General features: G+C 43.1%; 1 protein-coding gene across 3 annotated transcripts in view; it reads left to right on the top strand.

Annotated features, from left to right (window-relative positions):
• The window catches only part of LOC137371904 (protein mono-ADP-ribosyltransferase PARP14-like), a 78,436-nt gene extending 70,870 nt beyond the window's left edge, over positions 1–7,566 (top strand). The window contains exons 25-26 of one of the 3 annotated variants that reach the window (XR_010975300.1): positions 1,786–2,154; positions 5,119–7,566. Coding sequence is in view for 2 of the 3 variants with exons in the window: in XM_068034924.1 (XP_067891025.1) it covers positions 1,786–2,087 (302 nt within the window). In the remaining variant the exon portion in view is untranslated. Of the gene's footprint in view, positions 1–1,785; positions 4,625–5,118 lie in introns of those variants that run through there. The other 2 variants (XM_068034924.1, XM_068034923.1) reach the window with 2 other exon arrangements.
• The last annotated feature ends 7,696 nt before the right edge of the window (positions 7,567–15,262 follow it).

Raw genomic sequence — 15,262 nt, 5'->3', positions numbered from 1 at the left:
GCAATACCCTGTTCACTTTGACATACTGCACAGGAAGAAACCATTCAGGCAATTATACATTAGCAGATTCTTTGCTAGAGCATACTGCTCTCTTCCACTGCCCTCCTCTTTCCCCATGACCTTTTACCTTTTCAGCTTTAAATATTTATCTACTCTTCCCTTTAAAGATGCAGTAGTCGCTGCCAGAACTGCTCCGTGGCAAAGTATTCCATATTCTAACAGCTCTGCGTAAAAAAGTCCCCTACTACTCTCCACTCTATTTTAATGACAATTTTAAATTGGTGCCCTCTCATTACAGACATCCCCTCCCCACCCCTGCAACCAGAGGAAATAATCTTTCCCGATTCAGTTTATCAAAACCCCTTATAATTTTAAAATCTTTCACTAAATCTCCTAGTTTCCTCTAATCTGATACAAACAGTCCCAGTATCTCATCTCTCCTCATAGCTACATTTTCAAATTCCTGGTGCAAACCTGGTGAAACTATGTTATATATTCTCTATGGCTTTATTGCCCTTTCTATAATTGAGCACCCAAAACTACACATAATATTCTAACAGTGGTGGAACAATGCCTTGCACAAATTTGTAATTTTATCCTCCTACTTGCTATTGGCCTTCTTTATGGCTGTATCTACCTGCACTCACACCCACATATGCCAAAAACAAACAGGGCTAAGAACAACAGGCTGTATCTTTCACTTGGTCTCTGGAGAAGCAAATTGCCACAAATGGATTTTCTGTCCATACCTTTTAAATCCTTTCTTCTCCCTCCATCTCTTTTACTGTTTCCCTTTTCCTCTTTCTCCTTTGCTCTCTTAACTCCCCTGACTGGCAATTGCAAGTGTTTTCTTCTGTTTCATTTCACTGGAGAGTGAACCTTCCCCTTGTCTGATTAATTATATAGGGCCTGTGGTTTTAACATAGGACTTACACAACGTCTGGAACTCTGGCAAAACTCTAAGCATGCTGCCATAGCGATCCCATGTCTTTTTTTGATGTCCAGCTGGCTGAATGTGGGAGAATGGTTAAGCCTGTGTAAGCACTAAAGAAGTTGTTTAGAAAAGAAAGCACAATTGTAGGCGGATTGCAGTCCTCTTTCATTAAGTAACCTCCTTAATGAAAGGGCAACGGGAACCCTCATTTAAACTCATAAACAGGGCTTCCATTGCACTTCTGACAAAATTATGGCAGCACAGTAGCAGAACGTCTAATGAAATTCAGAGCCATTGTATTGTCATTTGTGGTTTTAAGTGATAAAGCCTGGTCAAGCACTACCTTTTCAGTGTAACACCTTAACAGATCGGGCAATTGTACATCATGCCAAAATTATTCATTCATTTATGTTGTGTGTACATTTCTATGACAACAGTGCATTCATTGTTTACCTTCCCTTTATTGCTGACCTAATTTTAATTCAATTGCCGGGTAACCAGCATCAACCTTTCATCTTCCCCTGTTTCACACTGCTAAATCCAGTTTCCTTATCCCAGTGGCAGACTCATATACTCATGAAAAATTGGAAGCTGAGTGGATAAGGGAGTTTTAACAACACTGAAAACTGGCTCATGAGCATTGATGTCCTGGAATCCAAACTAAAACAGGACCAGCACAAAAATGGCTTAAATTGTATTATAATTTCCAGATCATTTGGAGTTTTGGGTTTTCTGTTTATTGTAGGCCCTGTGAATTTTCACGTGTTTTTAGTTTAGGTGAAGTACAGCAGGTTCTCAATTCAAGCACTGGTTTGAACTATTATCTAATAATATACTTTTCATACTTTTAGCTACTTACTACGGAAAAGGAACTTACTTTGCCTTAAATGCTTCGTATTCATGTGACAACAAATATTCCAACCCTGATTCTGATGGATGCAAATACATCTATCAGGCACGAGTGATTACTGGGAAGAAATGCAAAGGAGAACAAGACATGTTGGAACCAGCACCAGTAGATGCACAGATAGATTCAGCTGACCTTTGTGACTGTGCAGTGGATGACTTATCAAAACCTCGTATTTTTGTTATTTTTTGCGATGATGGAGCATATCCAGAATACTTAATAACCTTTAAAACACGGGTAGCGTGAGTCAGAAGCAACCTGTCTAACTACCATGACTTTATTGCAACTTATTTGAATTTCATTCATATTTCAGGTAATTCATATTTCATTTTACAAATTGCCATCTTTAATGATCTGTTCAGGATGCTTTTATGTGACAGGTTGCCAATGTGCACTGTTTCCAACCTGAGCTGAAATCAGCATAGTCTTAGAAGAGAAAAAAGCATGTCTTGTTTCGTAATCATAAGCTATTATTTTCTAGGATGTTGAATATAAAACTGAACAGTGAAAATGTATTCCCAAGTAAACAATATCATCTGCCCTCTCCCCACCACCACCCCCAACCACCACTTTTCCCACCCCATACCCCCTCCCCACACCTCAGTAGCATAATGGTAATGTTACTGGAATAATAATCCAGAGTCATGAACTAATGCTCCACTGAAATGAGTTCAAATCCCATGATGGTAGCTGGGGGAATTTAAATTCAATTAATTAATAAATCTGGAATAAGATACTAGTCTCATTAAAGTAATCATGAAACTACCAGATTGTCATTAAAAACTCATCTTGTTCACTCATGCCTTTCAGGGGAGTAAATCTGCTGTCCTTACTTGGTCTGGCCTACATGTGACTCCAAACCCACAGCAATGTGATTGACTCTTAACTGCCTCTGGAATGGCTGAGCAAGCCACTCAATTCAAGGGAAATTAGAGATGGGTAATAAATGCTGGCCTTGCCAGTAGTGCTTGTATCCCAAGAGTAAATTTTAAAAAACCATGAGTCCAGAGGACTTTAACTTCTGGGGCTCATTAGCATTCTCTGATATGACTCCCACTCAAAGTTGGCAGGAATTAACATGTAAATTTGGTACTACAATTTAGGTTGCACCATCCGCATTTAAAATTATAATTTTTTATGTTCCTTGGGATGAAGGTTGTTCATAATTTCATTTTGGGTGCTCCCACATAAAGTGTAGCATGAGTTAGATACAGAATAAAGCTGCTTTTGCTTTGCCCTGGTAACATGCCTTCACTGACCTCTTCAGTGATCTCGTGCCTACCTGTGATACCAGTATGAATTATTCTCTCTTTCCCACACCAGCCACCATTACACCCTGTTGAAGTGAGAATGTCACTTTGCTAACAATTTGAATGTGTCAGGCAAACCCGCAACCCCCCCCCACCCCCCCCCCCCCCCACCTGACAAGACTGAGGCACACATTATTTCGCCACATGAACAGTAAAACTTAATATTGCAAGCTCCTGACTGGAAAGATATTTGCATAGTAACAGACAGTGTTGGAACAATGGGGACCCAGTCGTTGCTTCCCCAATACATAAAAGACATGATCAGACCAGTTTTGGAGTTTTTGAATCTGCACTTCTCACAGGGAATTTGTAATCAGAAAGCTCCTGGCTCCTGGTTTGAGAACAATCTCTCTCCTGTCTGCTCGCATCTCGCTCACACCAGCATCGGAAACCATTGAAGACATATGAACACTAAGAGAGAAAAATCTCCTACAGTGAACAAGGTTTAAGAAGAATACTGGACCCCAACGATAAGTACAAGCTGTCTACAATCAAGGACTCTATGCGAGCTGGGAACACAGCACAGTAAACAAGAAACTCTTCTGAAACTGCCTCAAACCTCCCCATTTTATTTTTCTTCTCTTTTCCTATTTCCTATTTGCATGTGTGTATCACGTGTGCATGCTAGCATGGGTGTGTCATATATCCATAGGTGTTAACTGAATTAGAGTTTAAGTAAGTTTAATAGATTTCACTTTTCTTCTTTAAACCTAAGAAACCTGGTGTGCTCATTTCTTTGCCTTATAATTGTAAAGCTGTGAACAAGGATTCACAAAGGAGGAGCTCACAACACAGTGTGCTTAAAATTAAATCTTGTTACAATAAGACCTAGTGAAGACTAAAAGGGACCCCGAGACAACCGAAGATTAAAAGACCTGGCTTTTTATATTCAAACTGTCTGGCAAAGACAAAAGAATACATTCAAAATAAAGAGGTGTCAATTACATCCATCCTGAGCCCATCAAGAGACATTTTTGAATTGAATGTGTTCTTCTGAAACGAAGAAGGTGTGAAATAACCACATCCTGGACCATTGTCGTTCACCCCAAGGAAGATCTATGGCTGGAATTTTACGTTGGGCTGGAGGTCCTGCCCACTGGCCAAAAAGTCGGGGGCGAGCCTGCTTCCACTGGGCCTGAAAGCCCAAGCCCTTAATTAGCCTCAGGCAGGACTTCCGCCCCCCGAGGCAGGAAGTCCTGCCTCCAAGAGGTGCCGGTCGATTAGTGAGCCTGGTTAACTGATCAATTAACTTCTTTCCGGTTGCATATTATGAGCTAAAATAATAATATTCTAAAGTGTGATCAATTTAATGGTGGTAATTTCTGTAAAAATGCTGTCATTGTAAATACCACTGTCAGTGATTTTCCTCATATACATTTAATTCAATAAAACATAACTCTGCATATTGTTCTATTAGTCATATTTGTACAACATTGAGTATGTAAATTTAGAAGATTAGCCCGAATTTTGTGGTAGTAAAAATGGTGAAACTGTAGGCACACACTATCATTTCTCTTGTGAAACTGACTGCAACTTCTGTTGTCTGCACATGCAGAGTTAAACAAGGAAATCCAGAAGTTGCTGTCAGTGATTCCTTGTTCCTCCACAGGGTGCACTATTGAGGTTCTCACAGATGGAAATCAATTAGAAATCGCTGATTTGATGTGTATTTCCATTTTTTACACCATTAGTCTTGCTTTAAAAACTCTTGGAAACATTACATCTCGTTGAATGACGTGTAACTGGGTTTTTAGCAGGTTAAGTGATAATTACTGCTGCACAACTTCTCTGGCTCTGAAAAACTAATTTTATGTTTGTGGGATATCAAATTTCTCTATTCTGTGTTTAAAAATATCCATAGATTTTAAAATAATACTAACATTTTAAAAAGTTTTTTTATGGTATATCAGTTTCTACCCTAATCCCATGTGTATGTCACCATCTTTATTTTGCTTTCTGTAACATAGGGACAGGAGTACGCCATTCAGCTCATCGAGCCTGATCTGCCATTCAATACGATTCAATGCCTTGATACAATACTTCAATGACTTTTTCCCACACTATCCCCATATCCCTTTATGTCATTTGTATTTAGAAATTTGTCAATCTCTGCTTTAAACATACTCAATGACTGAGCTTCCACAGCCCTCTGGAGTAGAGAATTCCAAAAATTCTGAGTAAAGAAATTTCTCCTCATCTCAGTCCTTAGTGGCTTCCCCCTTATATTGAAATTGTGTCCCTTGGCTCTAGACTCCCCAACCAGGGGAAACATCTAACCTGCAGCTACCCTGTCTATCACTTTAAGTATTTTGTAGGTTTCAATTAGCTCACCTCTCTTCGAAACTCTAGAGACTATAGGCCCAGTTTCCCCAATCTCTGTTCATAGAACAGTCATGCCATCCTGGGAACAAGTCTGGTGAACCTTCATTGCACTCTCTCTTTGGCAATAATATCCTTCCTAAGGTAAAGGGACCAAAACTGCACACAGTACTCCAGGTGCAGTCTAACCAAGGTTCTATACAATTGAAGCAAGACTTCACTACTCCTGTATTCAAATCCTCTTATGATAAAAGCTAACATACCATTAGCCTTTTTAACTGGTGATTAGTTATCACCTAATTCGGTGACGAGGACATCCAGGTCCCTTTATACATCTACACTTTCTAATCTCTTACCATTTAAGAAATACTCTGCACATCTGTTCCTCCTACCAATTGAGAGTCTGGTCAGGACAAAGAAGGAGGCATATGTTAGGTATAGGCAGCTGGGATCGAGCGAGTCCCTCGAGGAGTACAGGGGATGTAGGACTACACTTAAGAAGGAAATTAGGAAGGCGAAAAGGGGCCATGAGATTGCCCTGGCAGATAAGATAAAGGAGAATCCTAAAAGATTCTATAAGTATATTAAGAGTAAAAGGGTAGCTAGGGAGAGAATAGGCCCCCTTAAGGATCAGTGTGGCAATCTATGTGTGGAGCCACGGGAAATGGGCGAGGTCTTAAATGAATATTTCTCGTCCGTATTTACCGTGGAGAAGGTCATGGAAGCTAGTGAGTTCAAGGGAGGGAACACCGATATCCTGGAGCATATCAACATTACAAAGGAGGAGGTGTTGGAGGTTTTGAAGTGCAGTAAGGTGGATAAATCCCTAGGGCCTGACCAGGTGTATCCTAGGATGCTATGGGAAGCAAGGGAGGAGATTGCTGGGGCCCTGGCAGAGATTTTTGTATCATCGTTAGCCACAGGTGAGGTACCCGGAAGACTGGAGGATAGCTAATGTTGTGCCTTTCTTTAAGAAGTGCAGCAGGGATAAGCCAGGGAACTACAGGCCGGTGAGCCTTACATCAGTGGTGGGAAAGTTATTGGAAGGGATTCTGAGAGACAGGATTTATATGCATTTGGAAAGGCATGGTCTGATTAGGGATAGTCAGCATAGCTTTGTGCGCGGGAAATCATGTCTCACGAATTTGATTGAGTTTTTTGAGGAGGTGACCAAGAGGATTGACGAGGGCAGGGTGATGGATGTTGTCTACATGAACTTTAGCAAGGCCGTTGACAAGGTCCTGCATGGTAGGCTGGTCCAGAAGGTTCGAACACATGGGATCCAGGGTGAGCTAGCAAATTGGATACAAAATTGGCTTGGTGATAGGAGGCAGAGGGTGGTAGTGGAGGGTTGTTTTTCAGATTGGAGGCCGGTGACCAGTGGTGTGCCACAGGGATCAGTGCTGGGCCCTCTGTTGTTTGTCATATCTATTACTGACTTGGATGTGAATGTAAGGGGCATGATTAGTAAGTTTGCAGATGACACCAAAATTGGTGGTAAAGTGGACAGTGAAGAAGGTTGTCTAAGGTTGCAACAGGATATAGATCAACTGGGGAAGTGGGCAAGGGAGTGGCAAATGGAATTTAACGCAGACAAGTGTGAAGTGATGCATTTTGGGAAGTTAAACCAGGGCAGGACATATACAGTGAATGGCAGGGCCTGGGGAGTGTTATTGAGCAGAGAGACCTTGGGGTGCAAGTACATAGCTCCCTGAAAGTGGCAACACAGGTAGACAGGGTGAAGAAGGTGTGTGGCATGCTTGCCTTCATCGGCCGAGGCATCGAGTACAAGAGTTGGGACATCATGTTACAGTTGTACATAACGTTGGTTAGGCCGCATTTGGAGTACTGTGTGCAGTTCTAGTCGCCGCACTACAGGAAAGATATGATTAAGCTAGAGAGGGTGCAGAAAAAATTCACAAGGATGTTGCCTGGTTTGGAGGGCTTGAGTTATAAAGAGAGATTGGATAGGCTGGGTCTGTTTTCCCTGGAGCGAAAGAGGCGGAGAGGAGACATGATAGAGGTATATAAAATTATGAGAGGCATAGATAGGGTAGATAGCCAGAGTCTGTTTCCCATGGTAGGGATGACTAAAACTAGAGGGCATAGATTTAAGGTGAGAGGGTGGAGGTTTAAAGGGGATCAAAGGGGTAAATTTTTCACACAAAGAATAGTGGGTATCTGGAATGAGCTGCCAGAGGAGGTGGTGGAGGCAGGAACAGTAGCAACATTTAAGAGGCATCTGGACAGGTACTTGAATGAGCAAGGCATAGAGGGATATGGAATTAATGCAGGCAGGTGGGAATAGTATAGATAGGCAATATGGTCGGCACGGATGCGGTGGGCCGAAGGGCCTGTTTCTATGCTGTATGACTCAATGACTCTATGACTCAAAGTGGATAACCTCACATTTTTCCACATTATATTCCATCTGCCATGTTCTTGCCCACTCACTGAATCTGTCCAAATTCCCTTGAAGCTGTTTTGCATCTTCCTCACTACATGCGTTCCCACCTAGTTTTGAAACATCTGCAAACTTGGAAATATTACATTTGGTCCCCACATCAAAATTGCTGATATATATTGTGAATAGCTGAGGCCCAAGTATTGATCCTTGTGGTACCCCATAGTCACAGCCTGTCAATGTGAGAATGACCCATTTATTCCTACTCTCTGTTATCTGCCTGTTAACTAATCCTTAATCCATGCCAGTATATTACCTCCTATCCCATGTGCTTTATTTTTGCTAACCAACCTCCTGTGGTTTCCTGTGGAAAGCCTTCTGAAAATCCAGGTATACTACATCCATTGATTCCCCTTTATCAATCCTGTTAGTAACATCTTCAAAAAACTCCAACAGGTTATCAAGCATGATTTCTCACCCATAAATCCATGTTGACTATGCCCAATCAGATAATTATTATCCAATTGTCCATTTATCACATCCTTTAGAATAGATTCTAGCATTTTCCCTACTACTGATATAAGGCCAAAATTGCAAGAAGTGAACAATAAAACCTATTTGCTACTTCCTGGTTTACTGGGCTGGATTTTATGAGCTCCAAAAATGGGGGCTCGCATGGCAAAGAGCTGCCACAATCTCAAGTGCGGCAGCTCATTTAAATAGCTGGGCAGGTCACGCCTCCGCCTCCCCCAATCACGTGGAGGGGGCAGGCTGTCCGTCCCCAGCAGTGACATCAGCTGCCTGTGCATAGGCGCAGGCGCCATTTTTAAAGGGCAGTCAGCCCTACTGGCTTATTTAAATATTAGAAGACATATTGAATAAAATTAAATAAATACATTTCTTTTGCCTCTCTCCCACCCTCCAATAAGAATTACATTAACTATTTGCCCTTCCCCCCAAAACACTTCAATTTACTATCTGACCTTCCCCCCCCAAAACTGCACAAATTTTAAAGTGCAACCCTTCCCACAATCCCCTATACCCATGACGTATATTTTACCTTGTCCCCCTCACTCCCACACTGATAAACATACCTCCTCCCCCCTCCCCAAAAGTGTGGCACATCATTTCCCTGGACGGGGATCCAAAGGTGCGGGGGTGCCAGCCGTCGGCCCATCCAGATTAGATGTAAGTATCTGTAAATCTATTAATTTTGCTAATTTGCATATTCTGATTGTGGTCCCGTCGCAGAGCAGCGGCGGTGGGGGGATGGGGGGGGTGCCACCACAGTACCTCGCTGCCGCAGGATCGGGCTGGGCCCTGCCGGGTTCAAGGTCCGTGGCGGGCCTCATCCGGAGCCACCTTCAGGCCGCCCCCACCCCCACACCCACCCTCCGCCACAGATCCTGACGTCGAGGGCTCCTTAAAATCCAGCACACAGTCTTTGAGAACTCTGTATTATGATTGGCTGCTTAGCCTGCTTGATGATATCACTGTTGCTGGATGCCTCTTTAACTGACGCCAGGATTATCATCAGGAAAGGTGAAATCCATGCCACAGAGATTTTTAGATCTTCGTGAGCATCTTCAAGGTTAGCAGCGAATGCCGTCACTTCACCGCTGACTGCAAAATCTGTGCCATTTAGTTTCCATAGCAAATGGAAGATCACATATCCTTTTGCAGCATTTGTACCATCAAATACTCAGTACATCTACCCTCAGCAGACATCGTTATCATGTTGTCCTGCCCACATTGTAAACAGTTCCCTAGTTAAATGAAGGCATGATTTTGTTAACTGAAAATAGTGAGGCTATTTACTCTGCCCCAATAATATGCCCTTCACTGATCTCTTAGTTCATTGACCCACTTGTTACACAAGTTTGAATTATTGACCCAGATTTTGCTTTCAGAGCCGAAGGATGGATTTTGTAGTTCACCTCATGCACAACTGCCTATAGACATTTTGCGAGCTTGTCAGCGGAGATGTCCACTAATCCAGCATCAGTTTCACTGCAGCACAGTGTGGGGATCTGTGGTGCGGTAAACAGGGCAAGCAACAGCGAAGCTCCTCAACCACTCAGATTGAAGTATCCTCATTTGAGACATGCAGCGTCCAAACCAGGAACTATAAAACAGCAAATCTAAATTACATTTAAATGATACTGAGGAAGCTAAATAAAAATTGGGAAATACAAAATGGGATTAAGGGAGAAAGATAAAAGAGACAAACAGAAAAAGTAAAAAAAAGTAATCTTTACGTTCTTTTAAATTGGAGGGGTGTGACTCCACACTTGTAAAAATATTTTTTCCATGGCCAGAGAGGTCATTCATCAGTAATAATCATTAATTATGTTGTTAAAACTTCCTCTTAAATGTGCCAGCTTAACTTTTTCAAGTGTTTTAATGTTTCATTAGTTCACACCATTACACTGATTTCAGTGGCATGTTATTGGCAGGGATTGCAACAGAGCACCCTTTGGAGGAGCAGGGTATCTCTGAGAGCTATGTCTGGATTTCCACATTTAACTGCGCATGTGTGGACATCAGACATTTCTGTTAGATTTACCCTGTAATAGAGCATGGCTACCCGACCCGAGCCCAATGGGACCCGACAACATGTGCAGATTCGGGTTGGGTCAGGTCGCTCTTCCGGGTCTGGCATTCGGGCTTGGGTTGGGTGGGGCTGGGATGGACTCAGTGACAGCCAGGACGTCGAGGCGGGAAACACTCCACACTTGTCTGCAGTGAGCAATTCCATCCAAGGTAGAGCATAACCTCTTTAATATAATCAACTTTATACCGGTGGTCGGGTCAGGTCGGGCGCAGGAAAAAATGAAAGGGCTCGGGCCAGGTTGGGCTTGGGTCGGATGTGGTTCTGTCGGGCTCGGGTCGGGTTTCATTTGCAGACCCGAGCAGGCCTTTAGGCCTTTACCCTGTAATAACTGGAAATGCTGATCCCTTGCCATTATTATTACAGCAATATCTGGATTGATGTCTGGTTCCCACATAAGCCGTCTTTCAGCCTGCCTTTGGAAGTAAATGTTGTGTGAGTGACTCCCGCCACAAATGGAAAATTATAAAAATGTAAAAGTTAAAACATGCATAAAAATAAACTGCTTGGAAACATAACCATTGCAGAATTGATTTGCGAATATGGTTCTGCAACATTTATTACCAGTGACTGAGTTAAAATAAATATGTTTTAGTAAGCCTTTGCTGTGTACAGCTGGAGCTGATTATAATACTTAGGGCTGGAGCTTAAGAGCCCACCGCTGATCTCGGCAGCGAGCTCAAAGAATGGTTGCCAGCCCACATGGGCCACATGACAAAGAGCCACCGCGATCTTAAGCATGGTGGCTCATTTAAATAACTGGGGTGGCCCGCCCCCCCTCAAATCATGTGGAGGGGATGCGCTGTCCATCCTGGCAATGGCAACAGCTGCCTGTGCGCAGGCGCTGGCACATTTCTAAAGGGCAGCCAGCCCTGCTGGCATATTTAATTTTTTAAAGAAAAATCCCCAAAATTAAATAAATAAATTTCTTATGCCCTTTTCCTACCCCCCCAATAACAATTTCAATAACTATTTGCCCTTCCACCCCAACCTCCCACCCCCGAAAACACCTTTATTACGACCAAGGCGGGAGTAATGCCCTGTTAATTCAGTCCCACTACTCCACAGGTCATAGCAGATCAAATTAACTTTCCCACTGACCAAAGATGAGCCAAATTAAATACTGTAATTTCTCCCAGAATAAGGCACACCAAACCAGGTTTCTTTAAACAACAGTGATATTAACTATTTATCAGAAAATAAATAATAGGTCTTAACTACTAATGAGATAAATCTATATTGCTATAACTATAACTAAATCTTATATAGTTATAAATCTATAACTACTAATGAGATAAATCTATATTGCCCCTCTACATTGCTTTCATTGATCTCACCAAAGCCTTTGACCTCGTCAGCAGACGTGGTCTCTTCAGACTACTAGAAAAGATCGGATGTCCACCAAAGCTACTAAGTATCATCACCTCATTCCATGACAATATGAAAGGCACAATTCAACATGGTGGCTCCTCATCAGAGCCCTTTCCTATCCTGAGTGGTGTGAAACAGGGCTGTGTTCTCGCACCCACACTTTTTGGGATTTTCTTCTCCCTGCTGCTTTCACATGCGTTCAAATCCTCTGAAGAAGGAATTTTCCTCCACACAAGATCAGGGGGCAGGTTGTTCAACCTTGCCCGTCTAAGAGCGAAGTCCAAAGTACGGAAAGTCCTCATCAGAGAACTCCTCTTTGCTGACGATGCTGCTTTAACATCTCACACTGAAGAATGCCTGCAGAGTCTCATCGACAGGTTTGCGTCTGCCTGCAATGAATTTGGCCTAACCATCAGCCTCAAGAAAACGAACATCATGGGGCAGGATGTCAGAAATGCTCCATCCATCAATATTGGCGACCACGCTCTGGAAGTGGTTCAAGAGTTCACCTACCTAGGCTCAACTATCACCAGTAACCTGTCTCTAGATGCAGAAATCAACAAGCGCATGGGTAAGGCTTCCACTGCTATGTCCAGACTGGCCAAGAGAGTGTGGGAAAATGGCGCACTGACACGGAACACAAAGGTCCGAGTGTATCAGGCCTGTGTCCTCAGTACCTTGCTCTACGGCAGCGAGGCCTGGACAACGTATGCCAGCCAAGAGCGACGTCTCAATTCATTCCATCTTCGCTGCCTTTGGAGAATACTTGGCATCAGGTGGCAGGACTATATCTCCAACACAGAAGTCCTTGAAGCGGCCAACACCCCCAGCTTATACACACTACTGAGTCAGCGGCGCTTGAGATGGCTTGGCCATGTGAGCCGCATGGAAGATGGCAGGATCCCCAAAGACACATTGTACAGCGAGCTCGCCACTGGTATCAGACCCACCGGCCGTCCATGTCTCCGTTATAAAGACGTCTGCAAACGCGACATGAAATCGTGTGACATTGATCACAAGTCGTGGGAGTCAGTTGCCAGCATTCGCCAGAGCTGGCGGGCAGCCATAAAGACAGGGCTAAATTGTGGCGAGTCGAAGAGACTTAGTAGTTGGCAGGAAAAAAGACAGAGGCGCAAGGGGAGAGCCAACTGTGCAACAGCCCCAACAAACAAATTTCTCTGCAGCACCTGTGGAAGAGCCTGTCACTCCAGAATTGGCCTTTATAGCCACTCCAGGCGCTGCTTCACAAACCACTGACCACCTCCAGGCGCGTATCCATTGTCTCTCGAGATAAGGAGGCCCAAAAGAAGAAAGAGAAAGAAAGAAAGAAGATAAATCTATACATGAAAAAACCCTTATTCACTTAACTCTCATGCACACATGCACACATTCAAAAAGAAACAGTTAACCAGTATCAAAAGGGAGTTTTGGATTATAACTGTTTCTTAGGACAGAAGTAATAATAAAAAAAAATTGAGTTTCACGTTCTGGTAGGATGTTTTTGGTAGGTGAGGTGTCTCAGAATCGAATGGATAGATGCCAATTGAAGTCTCTCCAGGCGAAGTTGATGAACAGTCTGTGATGGGTAGGTGTTCATGGCAATTTAACTGCAGCAGGCATCACATAGTTCTTCCATCAGGAGTGTAGCAACGGGTCTGCCCTGGTTTTGAAGCAGCAGTCTGGCAGTAGAAGAATTCTTCAGATTTCAGGATTTTCTTAGAACACAGGAGACAACAAGAATCTCACTGGATGCAGACATTCGTCAGAGACCGAGGCAACAGGAATCTGCTACCTTTCAAATGCAGAATTCTTTTTCAAGAGATGCGAATCTCCTTTACAGAGAAAGGTAACACCTTTCTGGGTCTTGTCTCTGGCTCCAGGCAGGTCAAGCAAAGATTTCAAATGCCTGCTGTTTGCCCAATTCACAGGCTTTTAAAGGGTCCAAAGTGAAAAAAGTATCTTCCAGAAATGGTCACTTGTCCAGACACAGTGTTTCCCCCTTGTCACTCAAACTGCTCTGAAAAAAGGTCAAGCCCCCGTGATTTCCTTGAAACTGCTTAACTTCCTATCCCTGTACAAGTTTAACTCCCTTGCAAAACACCCATAAAATTCAACTTTTTGTTTTGAACTTCTTTTCAAAATATTGCTGGAATTCCAATTATTTTTGCAGGTGCTTCACTGCGCAAAATCCTTCTTTCATTTTTTTTTGAAACACATAGACGTTCAAGTTTTTAGTACAAAAATAAAATATTTTGTGACACCTTCACCTTGGCAAAATGAAACACCATGCATTTCATGACAATGTAAAACAAAAATTGAAAATATTTTAAACATATTTTTGCACTCATGCCCCTCATTTACTCTACTGGTAGTAAACAACATTTTTCTTTGTACCATGGTTACTCATGTAACTCAATAAAGTTAAATTCATGATAAAGCATCTACGATAACTGTTTTTTTTCCTAAAATGTGGACAATTTTCAAGTGATTAGGCTGTAACAATAAATTCCATCTGAATAGTCTGGCATTTTGGTTTTTAAATTTTTCCCAAAGGTTAATGGATTCTTCTTTCTTTCTTTTGGGCCTCCTTATCTCGAGAGACAATGGATACGCGCCTGGAGGTGGTCAGTGGAGTGACCTCTCCATGGCGCATGCCTGGGCAAATTTATGGAGGTTGAGAGTTGCCCAGTCGTCAAAACCCCCCTCTCGGCCTTTCTGGTGGGGTCCAAAGGAGTGCAGGACACGACGTTTGGCACCAGTATGGCTGCAGGAACTGCCGGAAACATGCCAAAGGTGACACATGACCGCCTACGGGGTTCCGCTCCGGATTTTCTGTTAGGGTTTACTCCCTTAGCCTTGGTCTCTCCCGAGACGCCCACAAGGCAGTGGGGTTGTTGGGGCCCCTACACAGGTGTAGGATGGTGCCGGTGGGAGGAGGGGATGCAAGGGGGAGGGGTAGAGGGAGGGGGTGGGGGGGGGGTGCAGGGGAAGTACTTAATTACTTATTAGAATATTTAAATGACTTACCTGACAGCTCTGAGGGGGTCCCCTGCTCAGGTGAAACCCAGAACTAAAAGGTAAGATGTCGGGATCCCAACCCAAAATCACATTTAGGTGATTCAACTCCCTGCACACATCCAAAGTGCCTTCCCTTGTCTGTAAAAATTCCCATTTAGTCTGTATGTCTTGTGGCCATATTGCCTCAAGTACTTGAAATTCTATATCCCAGATAGAGCTGAATTAAGAATTATTGGGGACCTGGGCATTAAGAACATTTGGGGTCTCCTTTCTACACTTGCCTCTCCCTTCCTGATTCATGGACCTGCATTTCCAGCACTGTTATTGAGAGCTGATGGTTGGTGTATATCAGTGTTTCTTTGTAGTTGTGGCAGACATATACTTCAAA

The sequence above is a fragment of the Heterodontus francisci genome, chromosome 7, assembly GCF_036365525.1.
Source record: "Heterodontus francisci isolate sHetFra1 chromosome 7, sHetFra1.hap1, whole genome shotgun sequence".
Lineage (NCBI taxonomy): Eukaryota > Metazoa > Chordata > Chondrichthyes > Heterodontiformes > Heterodontidae > Heterodontus > Heterodontus francisci.
This window is presented reverse-complemented; position numbering and strand designations above follow the sequence as displayed.